At 26.6% G+C, this 11,362-nt stretch overlaps 3 protein-coding genes across 4 annotated transcripts in view; all 3 read right to left on the bottom strand.

Annotated features, from left to right (window-relative positions):
• LOC102672838 (protein phosphatase 1B-like) overlaps positions 1-1,927 on the bottom strand; it is a 10,916-nt gene extending 8,989 nt beyond the window's left edge. The window contains exons 1-2 of one of the 2 annotated variants that reach the window (XM_006613568.2): positions 1,686-1,927; positions 225-1,150 (exon numbers count right to left, since the gene is read on the bottom strand). In XM_006613568.2, the coding sequence (XP_006613631.1) occupies positions 225-1,037 (813 nt within the window). In that variant the 5' untranslated portion in view covers positions 1,038-1,150; positions 1,686-1,927. The remainder of the gene's footprint in view (positions 1-224; positions 1,151-1,685) is intronic. The other variant, XM_006613570.2, reaches the window with a different exon arrangement.
• A 1,003-nt stretch (positions 1,928-2,930) lies between these two features.
• Positions 2,931-4,787, bottom strand: LOC102672703 (tryptophan--tRNA ligase, cytoplasmic). The gene is made up of 3 exons (XM_006613567.2): positions 4,483-4,787; positions 3,339-4,276; positions 2,931-3,253 (listed from the first exon to the last, which is right to left on the bottom strand). The coding sequence occupies exons 1-3, from the start codon at positions 4,607-4,609 to the stop codon at positions 3,086-3,088; spliced, it is 1,233 nt and encodes a 410-aa protein (XP_006613630.1). The 5' UTR covers positions 4,610-4,787; the 3' UTR covers positions 2,931-3,085.
• Positions 4,788-8,235: 3,448 nt separating this feature from the next.
• LOC102672484 overlaps positions 8,236-11,362 on the bottom strand; it is a 74,218-nt gene continuing 71,091 nt past the window's right edge. The window contains exon 6 of the mRNA XM_006613565.2: positions 8,236-10,702. Coding sequence (XP_006613628.1) covers positions 8,339-10,702 — 2,364 coding nt within the window. The 3' untranslated portion in view covers positions 8,236-8,338. The remainder of the gene's footprint in view (positions 10,703-11,362) is intronic.

Below are 11,362 nucleotides of genomic sequence, written 5' to 3'. Positions count from 1 at the left end.
TAATATGAAAAATAATTTATTTTTTTGAAATCATTTATTTACCATATTATCATTATTAAATACTAAGATTAAAATTTAAATTTTGAAAATTTGAAACAAATTTTGAAAAAAATAAATAAAAATAAAAATATATTTTTTAAAATTTATATATTTATATTGACATATCTTTAATAATAAAAATTTATGATAAAAAAATACATATAAAAAGTTTTAGATATCATTACCTTATATAGACAGGTATCTATGACCTGGTTCGTAACTGCTTCTAGGTCATCTGTAAGCAACAGCCTTGAATGTATAAAATTACATAGATCTTCGTTGTTCATAACATCCCAAATACCATCACATGCTAAAACTAGAAATTCATCATGTTCATCGTCTCTATCTCGAACAAATATTTCTGGTTCTGGAGACACTAACTGTTCACAGGGGCCTCTATCTTTCAAATTTTTGTACTCATAATCTCCCAATGCACGAGATACAGCTAAAGCTCCATTAACTCTTTGAATCATTACACTACCACCAGCATTTTGAATTCTTTCTTTTTCAGCAGGTAAGACAGGTTTGTGATCTCTTGTTGAGAAAACTGGATCCCCTGCTCGACAAAGTACAGCTCGAGAATCGCCACAGTTAGCAATATATATGTTTCTGGGAGATATAAATGCACAAACAGCTGTAGAACCAGATTTTTCTGTTCCAGAACTCATTTCTGGTAATTCTCTCATTTCATCATCAAGTCGAAGAAAGCCAGAATGTATTCCTTTGGTAACATCTTCTGCTTTAAACTCTTCTGTTTGCATTATACATTCTAACAAATGTTCTGCACTATGAGCTGATACTAATGCACCAGCATGACCATCAAATACTGCAAAATAACTCCAATCTGAGAGACCACCTTTTAAACCAGTTATTGCTCTATGAGCATCTTCCATTTCCATTCTCCATCCTTGCATGCTGGCAACACCATAATGTAATCCATTGCCAGAACCATGTTCATTATATTTTTCTGTTTTTGGAGTATCCAAAAGTGCCCCCATAGTATTTATTTAGTAATTGCTATATTAGCTCAATCAATTTGTTTTTCTTTTTGGATATTATTTGATCAGCATCTTTTAACTGATCATTCAAATGACACTTTTTTAAGTTTTACCTAAAATTAAAATAAAAAAGATAAAGAAATCTTTAGTTTCTTATAGAGAATTAGAAGATTAAATATTTCTAGATGAAAATTTAAATTGGAAGCAAAAAAACAATATCACATTTAACTTATTGTATATATTATAATATTACTTAGAATTTCTCTTCTGATTATCGTTTTATAACATAAATTTATCACAACACTATTTTGTGTTATAATTATAATTTTAATTTAAGCAAAGAAAGAAGATAATTAAAACACAACATTATTCCAATATCTAACGTAACGTACAAGATAATCTCAACATACAAATATTTCAAACGAAACACGGTAACGTTTACATAAATGAAACATTCGAATTATATGCAACTACATTCACTATATAATAATTATAGTAGCCTTATCAATGTTGTAAATTAATTGAATACAGAAATGGAATATTTCACGAGCGTAAGCTGTATCAGATTCTAATGAGAAATTATTTGGCAATGCCAAATTTTGCGACTAAAATAGTTTATACCTCAGTCTACATATTCGTGAAACTTACGTAGGAAGATCGTGACCAAATATCATCGTTATTTCGCGAAAATATATATGTGTAGAGCGTGGTATTGCTAATAGACTTGTTTCATATCACTATCACCATGTTCTTTTGCTAGGCTCAACACACAGAACCAACGAAATCGACTTGCATGAATGACGGATATACACTAGGTAATTTTCTGCGCATGCGTCAGTTATTAATAGTATGCTTTGTGGCGTCATAATCCGCCAATCAAAAGCCTACGATTTCCGCTCAAGCCTGGGTAATCATATAGGATCCTGAAGTAAAATTAACTCGCGCGCGATACTAGCATTAACTCTCACTAACAAGTATATAAACAAAAACATGAAGTTTTTGTCGATGATAAATTATACTGTCACTGATTATTGCGTTTATCAATATTGTTATAGTCAATAAACGCAGCTCATTTAAATTTCGAAATTTTATAAACATATGTATATAGTTTATTTTTTGAAATATATTTTAACGAATTTTTATTGGCTTAATTATAATATCGGAAAATTTATAAAAAAAATTATATTTTATAATAATATTTATTATTTAATTAATATAATTTTATTTTTTATTATATAAAATTATCTATATATTATATAAATATAGATAATATATAGATATAAAAATTATCTAAATAATATAGATATAAAATATATTATAAAATTTAAAAAATTATTATTGTTTCTATATAAATTTTATTTATTTTAATAAATTTTTTCTTAAATAAATTATTTGAATTTGTGTCAAGAAAAAATTCCTTTGCTATTTATAAAAATAGATCTTATATTCATGAAATGTTACTATATAATCGTATATTTTTATAATAAAAATGGCGGGTAATAAAAGTACTTTGATATCTTACGATGAAAAATACTATGAAAAATTAGAAAATAATATAGAAAATATTGTATTATTTATATGTATTATATATATATACTTATATATTTTAATTATATAAATCATATAAATAAAATCTTTTTTAAATATTTTATATACTTTACAAAATTGTATTGAAAATTATATTGAATATTATATAATATAATATATTTTATACATTCCTAATATAATTAATTATACATAAAATATAAAAATAGAATATATTTTTTTATAATTTTAATAAATAATAATATTAATATTTTTTTAAAAAATTAAAATATATTTTACATTTTTATAATAATAATTTTTCTTATATATAAGAATTGTAAATATATAAATATTCAATACATATTTTTATAAAAGCAGTTTTTAATTTATTATGATTTTAACATAAAAAATAAATTTTTTAAATAAATTTCTTATTTGTGTTGCTAAAATAAATAAAATTAAATATACTGGTGAAAATGGATTTCCTATATACTTTATATACATAATAAGCAATTTATATTTAACTATTTTACATTTGTTACAAAGCCAAGATCCCTAGGAATCATATATTGTTTAACTGTTTCATCAGTTAATTTACTTCTAGCTTCTTGATGTGCAGCTATCAAAGGCTGTAATACATTAATTAATTCTTTTTTAAGTTCTCCTGTTAAAATTTCTCCACTAGTATAATCCTGAAAATTTACATATTATTAGTATTATATATATTTATATAATATAAAATTAAAAAATACATTTTCATTTTTATCAAAATTTTACTTTTCTAAGCTGTTCTAATTTTTCATCATCATCCAGAAAAAATCGTAACCATTGATATGCTATATCAATATTACAATTGCCACCTAATTGTCTATGTTCTTCAACAGTAGCTTGTCCACCTGAGAATGCATGTTTATTAACTTTATTTTTTATTTGTTTAGCAGTATCTGTCAGAAATATTGCAGTATTATTATTACTAGCTGACATTTTTGTTTTAGAGCCTTGTAAAGCAGGAAAGAATACAGAATGTAACAAAGCTGGTTTTGGATAGCCAATTTTTGGTGCAATATCTCTTGTCATTCTGAAATAAGGATCTTGATCTATAGCACATGGTATTAAACAATTAACTTTTGCATCTTTAAAAATAAAAGGAAAAGTTCCAGAAATTGCTGGAGCAGCTTGAGTTGGTGGAAATGAAATTTTTCCAATAGGATCACTATCTCCAAATCCAAAAATACCTTTCACTTGATTAAATGTAACACTTCTCTGTATTCTAATCATGTTTTGATAGAATGCAGGATTATTTCCAATATGTTCTAAATTAGAAAAAATAAATGTATTCTCTGGTTTAAATCCAAGAGCAATAATATCTTTTGCATTATTATAAGATAATTTAATTGCATCTTCTATTTTTATGTTTTTCCATATTGCTTTTTCATCATCAGTCAATTGAATAACTAAAGGAACATGAAATACATCTTGCAGCCATTTACAAAACATAAATGGTATGAGATGTCCTAAATGCATAGAATCTGAACTAGGTCCTCTACCAGTATAAAGATAAAATGGTTTTCCTTGTTCATAAAGATTTAAAATAGTATTCATATCTCGATGAGAAAAGAATATTCCTCTTCTAAGAAAATGATGTGGTTTATGTCCAGTGATTTTCTCAAACCTAGCCAATAGTTCTTCATCGATTTTTGAACTTCCAAACTTTTCTGTATAATAAATAGAAATTTTATAGAAAAGAGAATGAGTTATTATATATATTTAAATATATTTATCATATAAATTTTATTTTTATTTTCTCTTAAAAGATACGAAGGAATTATGAAATTAAATTAATAAAATAGCAATAATTTTATTTTTTCATAAAAATATTTTTTAAAACTTTCACATAAAAGATATTTTTAGTGAAACTTACTAATAAGTTTATCGTAATCAATTCCGGTTTCATTTTTGGTTACAACATCCCAAGGTGTTACAATATCCTCCTCATCCGTTTTTCCATTTAACATTGATATATCAATTTCATCTTTTTGTGTTGTCATTTTTTTAAAATTTTAATCACTTTCTGACTTTTTTGTACAATTAAACAAAGATTTCTAAGATTTCTAGAAAAGTGTGTCATATGCTACATAAATATGGTTACAAATCAAGGAGGTTATGTCAGTATCTATATAGAATATAATTTCTGCGCACGCATTTACATTTTCAAGGTAGAATTTTCATTAATTTTATATTTTTTTTTACATATGCATTAAATGTATTATATTTATAATTTTAAAATAAATTTATATATTAATTATCGTATTTTTATTATTTAATAAATTGTAAAAATATATAATAAATTGTATTTGAATTATTTGAAATATCTCTAACGTCATCTCCGATAATAATTGAGATAATGATTGTGATATATTTTATTTTCAAATTATTTATTAGGAATTTTTAATAAACTATTTATTATTTTTGCAAGTTTTTTTATTATTTCAAAATTTAAGATTAAATTATAAATTATTACTTCAAGTGATTTTTATCTAATCAATATATTAAATATATCTTTTTATACGTATATATAAAAACATATACTTTTATATTTATTATATGCTTAATATCATATTGTAAATAAATTAAGAAATAAATAGGTATTGTGAAAAGAAAGTATAATAGAAATTTATAATAGAAACAAATTTAAAGAATAAATCAATAGTTTATGATTTAATTAAAATTAGTAGTATGATTTAATTAAAATTTATTTAAAATTAGTAGTTTATGATTTTTGTTAAAGTATTCATAAAATTAATTTTTGTTTTAAGATCTATAAAGAATCATTTTATGAAACTATATCAGTCATAATTAGTCGATAGATAAATTGAATATTAGAGAATAAAAATTGTTGTCAAATAGATAATAATATATCGATAATATATTTTTTTTTTTACTTAAATAGCAGAATAGTTTCACATAAATTTATAGTTTACAATTCTGTTTTTATTTGGATATATTTCTATATTTACAAAGAACAATAAAATATTATTTCATAAAAATATATCAGTGCCTCTCATTTTGACAAATGTTCTTTTATTTGTACAGAACCTTGAGTACCATAGGGCGCTATTAATTTACAACTTAAAATAGAGCACACAAGAACGAACTAAGATTTTCATTCGTTTGTTCCTCCATAATTTACACAAATGGAAGACATTTCATAGAACGAATCATATTTAAGGAATTAAAGCTATGAAATTTGTTTTTATTATTATACATATAATTAAAAAAATGATTGTACATCATTTACAGTCATTAATATAGTGAAGCATTAATATTTATTTTTAAAAAATTTAGAAAATTATTTGAATTATATTGAAAAAAAATTTAAATTCAGATGTTTATTGAATCAAGTTGTAAATTATCTTTAAAATTTTTTTATATAATATTGAATTTAATGAATGTAATAAATTTATAAAAAGTAAATATAAGACAAGTTTAGAATGCAAATAGAATTCGTAGAAATGAAATACGATAAATTTATGAATTATAAAAATTCATAAATTTATAAATTATAATTTTTGTTTAGAATTTTGTTTAGAATTTCTAATTATTATTTATTTTACAAATGTAAAACAATTAGAATTTTTATATAATTTATAATTTATATTTATAATTAGAAATTACTGAAAAGAATGAATATTTATAGAAATATAAAATTTTTAAAAGTAATTTATATTGATTGTAGTGAAAATTGAATTCATGCTGTTAAATTAATTTATCTTTACTTTTTACAAACATTTTTATCATCACACATATTTTTTATTAATTGAATTGAAATGTAAAAATTCTATCATAAATAATATCAATAATATGAGATACATATTCATATTTAAGTGAATGTAGGATTTTAAAAAATTATATGATAAAAATAATTTTATTTCATAGAGAATCTTTTTGTGAACTTATATATGTTTTCAATATTTAATTAGTGTTATGAATAGTTGAAAGAATAATCTAAGTTTCAAGATAGTTTTCTTTTTCTTTTTTTTTTAAAAGTCTACAGTGGCAAAGCGATTTTTATAATAATATGATTTAATAATAAAATATGATGTAAAAATCAAAAATTTCGATAGAGATATTTATAAATCAATTCAAATATCAATTAGATAATATAATTACTACGAGATATTGTAAAAGAATACAATCAATTAAGTTAAAAATTTTCTATCGTATAATTATAAGCTAATTATAAGTTATCTAACTAATCATAAGTCAAGGACTGATGACATTCACGTTAGAGTTCGTATATTGAAAATGTTTGGTCCTTACGTTCCTTCTACTGTACAATTTTCTTAAATAAATTACATCTTGTATTCAATCTAAAATGATTCTTGTTGCCTTTTGTGTTATCAGTTGTGTATCTTATGTGATCAGTTGAAACAACGATTCTTTCATTTTTTGTTAAAATATTCATATTCTTTGAATATTGTTACAGAATAATATTCATTCATAATTCTAACAATATTTATCGTATATTTGTTTTTAAAATGCCGATCATTGTTTAGAATTTTAGAGAAATGGAACGAGGTTGATTAAATTTCCTAATAATTAATAATAAATGATTATTCATCATCTCACGAATTATTAAATTGTATGTATTAAATTAATTAAAATTGGATATGATTAAGTAATCGGTCGAAAGAGAAATTTAAAACTATGAAGTGTAACTTAAATGATATGAGCCGGGCAGATTTCGTTGACTGTAAGGACAAAAACTATCCATCAACATTTTATTATATATTTTATGAAAAACTTTGTTCGCCAGCAAATTATCAACTATAATCAGGTACACAAACGGCAATATATGTAGTTCATAGTTTACTGTCTTACTTTAATTCTTCAGAGGAGAACGAAAATTGTTTAAAAATCTTGCGTAATTCGCTTGGCACAATGTTCTGATAACGTTTAAAATAACGTTGAAATATATTTAAATATCGGCCAAGTCAACCGTAATCAGCGAGACAAAATTTGATAAATATAATTGATATAAGATTTAAAGAATATTTATAGATACAAATCCAGCTATCGTTGCTTTCTTAATAGCAATTTTCATCAATAGATTAATTCATTATCTATATATTTTTCGTAGTCATTCTTCTCTTAATATTTTACGCTTTGAATATCTTAATTTATACTAACATAAATATTTTAATGTGAATCGTGTAATATATTACAAATTTGTAACGATTTTAATTCTAAGACTCCTTCTAAATTAATGTTAAAGTAAATTATTGTATTATTTTTATAGAGTAAAATAGTTTTTTCCATAAATTCTTTAATAAAAAGTAATAAATTCTTCGTCCTTTAAAGAAATATTTTGATCTTTAGGAGTCAAAGGATTAATCATCGTCAAATAATTATAGAATTTCCTCTTTCACGTGATCGTTCTATAATCCTCTTAAAGACACGTCGTACTATCACAGTCCAACTTGAAAGTTCGATTCCATTGTTTCACAATAATCTACATTTCAGTACGCCTTTTTTAAAAGATAGACAGAATAATTTTATCAGCATCGAGTTATTATAAAAATACAGACGTGTAATCGCATCATGATACATCATAAAAATTCTTGTTCGATGAACAGATAACATTGCAATCGAAAGACAATGCTAACTAACGATGTTTAATTTTATTTCACAATGTTCATCTAAAATCTAAATAAACGAACCATCATTTTGTTCATCAACTGATTCGAAAGATAAATCTATACTTTTTTACGATAAATCTATACTCTTACGCCGACACCATTGTCACTTTTTATTTCTGAAACAAGTTCGAATGTGGGAGTACAAATTTCAGTGGGTGTTGGTGTGGCGAGCGGAGCTAAATGCGAATTCTTAATAGACATATCTTTCAGAATATAATCCGCTCCAGGTTTGATACGTAACCTATTTCGATGTAACGAGGGTTCTAATCGCAAGATCGTGCACGATTTCATCGACAGGCATCTATTTCGAAACATAGACTCCGTAGACTTGCTTTGTAAATCGGCCTCGATCGCTGATTTTTTCAAATTGATCGTTGATTTGGAATCATATGGGGATAAATTATGTTCAGAATCAGATGTGAAATTGGATTCATCTTCGAACGATGTGAAAATCTCTGAATCAGGTACAGATGGGGCGCTGAAGAAGGATTCGCGTAACGATGATGTTAGTGCGTCCGGACACATGAATGGATCCAGGGATGTCAGATCGTTTAGGTCACTGCCGCTATTGCAAACCTGAAAATTGTTCACCGAATAGGACGAAGGAAATGTCTGATGTTCGGTAATTATATTGGATAGAATTTCTTGACTTCTCGACGATTCTGACCATTTCGAATCCGAAGGTCTTCTCGAACTAAATCTCGTGGAATCGTGTTCAGCGAAGATTGGCTCTGGTAATCTTCCTTCTCGACACTTTTCCGAGTTTTTCAACAAAGCCTCGAACAGATCTATAGGTTCTATCGATGCCATTTGATCCAACGATGCCAGATTATTGAAGGAACTATCATGACTAGATTTATTCGATTTGTGATTTTCACTATAATCTTCGATATTCAACAAGACGGATGGTATCACAGGATCTGAATGTCTAACTGGACTTCTTCTATTACCCATTGGAGATTTCAAATAATCGATATTAATGGAAGGCTTCGATTCGGAATTTTTCACGTCCTCTTCTTGCAAAGAGGCAAGAGGAAGTGGATCTATGGGACTTGGTGGTTCCGAATGTACCGTAGGTACTGCAAGAGTTTCCATGATCTTATAAGGCTCTAATAATCGGACGTGTGTCATTGGTTCTATAGTATTGATCGATTCGGAATGTTTCAGTATTTCCATATTTCTTCGGATTTGTAATACTCTGGAAGTTGAATCTGTTCTGGATTCCAAGTTTCTCGAAGTCAGATGATCTTGATGAACAAGATTGGCTAGTTTATTGGAAGTAATTGTCATATGTTTTGGCGACATTCTTTGTCTTGGACTGTCCAACAAACTCGATCTGGTACTATCAGGTATGGATAGCGATGTATAACTGTTTTGTAGCCTTAAATTTAAATTTGGACTGTTTCGATCGTAATTATTGATTTTCATTCGTGGACGCGGATAAATTTGGAATCGTTTTTGATTCTCCAATTGGCGAGACAACATAATATGCTTAACTAATCCTCCATCGTATCTATTATGATCTAAATTTTGTACAGAATATCTATGAGCCTCATTCACGTTTTCATCAGTTGAAAGTCGAAGATTCACCTCGGAAGAGAGTCCTATTGCTGCTTTAATATTTGGATCCGATACAGAACAGAGATTCGAGTTTCTTCTTTTGCTGTTAATAGGACTGAGACCGACGTTGAAGTCTTTTGCGTGTATGGTCGGGCTGTCAGCACTGAGCATAGGATCCGACATGGTATTCATTTGCAATGCTTTAGGATTTAACGTGCCATCGCTCTTTAAATTCTGATACGAGATGAATTTTGGTTCCGATACTTTCGAGAAGTTCTTGCTAGCGAGCTTCTTGTGATTCAATCTTCTCAGATGTCTGATCTTGTTGAACGTTGGATCTAATAAATACTTGAGGTTTTTAATCTTGTCGATGTTGTGATTCGAATCGATCATGTGATTACGATCGATGATATACTTTAGATCGAGCATCATCGTGAGATCGTGGATATTTTCCTCGATGATATCTTCTTGTCTATTCTCGGAAGAAGTGTGATCAATATTTCTTTCCGGCGAGATGTCCGTGTGCTTCCCAGACACGTCTAGACATCGTCTGCTGGTGTACAGAGTGCTGTTTTGCTTCACTGCAAAACAATCTTCGACAGGATGCCTTCTACCTTCGTTACTATTGTTCACCTCTGCTAATTCCATATTCGTATTGGAACCACGTCTCATTGGGGAACAACCATAACGGCTGGGCGTCACTCCGAACAGAGCAACCAATTCTTCGGTAATTTTACCTGCGGCAACTCTCATCTCACCATGATGGAAAGCATAAATCCATGGGTTCACGCCACTATGCGCCATTATAGGCAATCCAAGCCATACGACCGCCCATTCGGTGAGGATCTTGGTACCGCAGAAAATATCTAGCAGCATGCAAGTCTGTAAGCAAATTTACCTTGTGTTAAAAAGATATTTTCTCTCGCTTTCAATTTGAATGAAAAAGTAATATTTCATATCTTTCAAAGCTTCTTGAATAAGCTTCTAATGATTCTACTTTAAATTTCGTTAAAACTGAATGCTCGTATAATTTCTGTCTTTTTTTTTAAAGTTACTGAGAATACGCAGAATCAATTTCTGAAGTTTTAATGATGTTTAACTTAAAACGAAAGGTATATCGTAGTGAATATATTACAGAGAGATGTAAGATCAAAATACATTGAAGAAAGTTTAGAAACTTTCATCGTTAACTTATATATATATGTTCCTTTTGTTCAATTCATCCACGTGGATATATTAATGTATTCGCAGTACGTTCGAATTATATAGTTATGCTATCTGTTTCTGGATAAGTAGTATAAGTGTAGACTAAAATTATTTATGATCACCATTTACGAAAATTTAATAAAGAGTAACGATAGAAAATTTCCAATTTTGAATTTCGTATTAACAATTTTAAGGATTTAAGAAATTTTATTATTACTCATTATAATAATTTATTATTACTCATTATATTATAAATGCATTTTAATTGAATGCATAAAAATTTTCATTATCTTTTATTTAATGTTTTATCTTAGTTTATAAAATTTTACGATATAG

Source organism: Apis dorsata, unplaced genomic scaffold (genome assembly GCF_000469605.1).
Source record: "Apis dorsata unplaced genomic scaffold, Apis dorsata 1.3 scaffold_157, whole genome shotgun sequence".
Taxonomy (NCBI): Eukaryota; Metazoa; Arthropoda; class Insecta; order Hymenoptera; family Apidae; genus Apis; species Apis dorsata.
This window is presented reverse-complemented; position numbering and strand designations above follow the sequence as displayed.

Bases quoted from the DNA above. Each gene is read 5' to 3' on its own strand.
- LOC102672703 (XM_006613567.2), bottom strand. From the start codon at position 4,609: ATGACAACACAAAAAGATGAAATTGATATATCAATGTTAAATGGAAAA. The intron at 4,277-4,482 runs GTAAGTTTCACT...TTTATTATACAG, and splicing joins TGATTACGATAAACTTATTA to AAAAGTTTGGAAGTTCAAAA. The intron at 3,254-3,338 runs GTAAAATTTTGA...GTAAATTTTCAG, and splicing joins AATTAGAACAGCTTAGAAAA to GATTATACTAGTGGAGAAAT.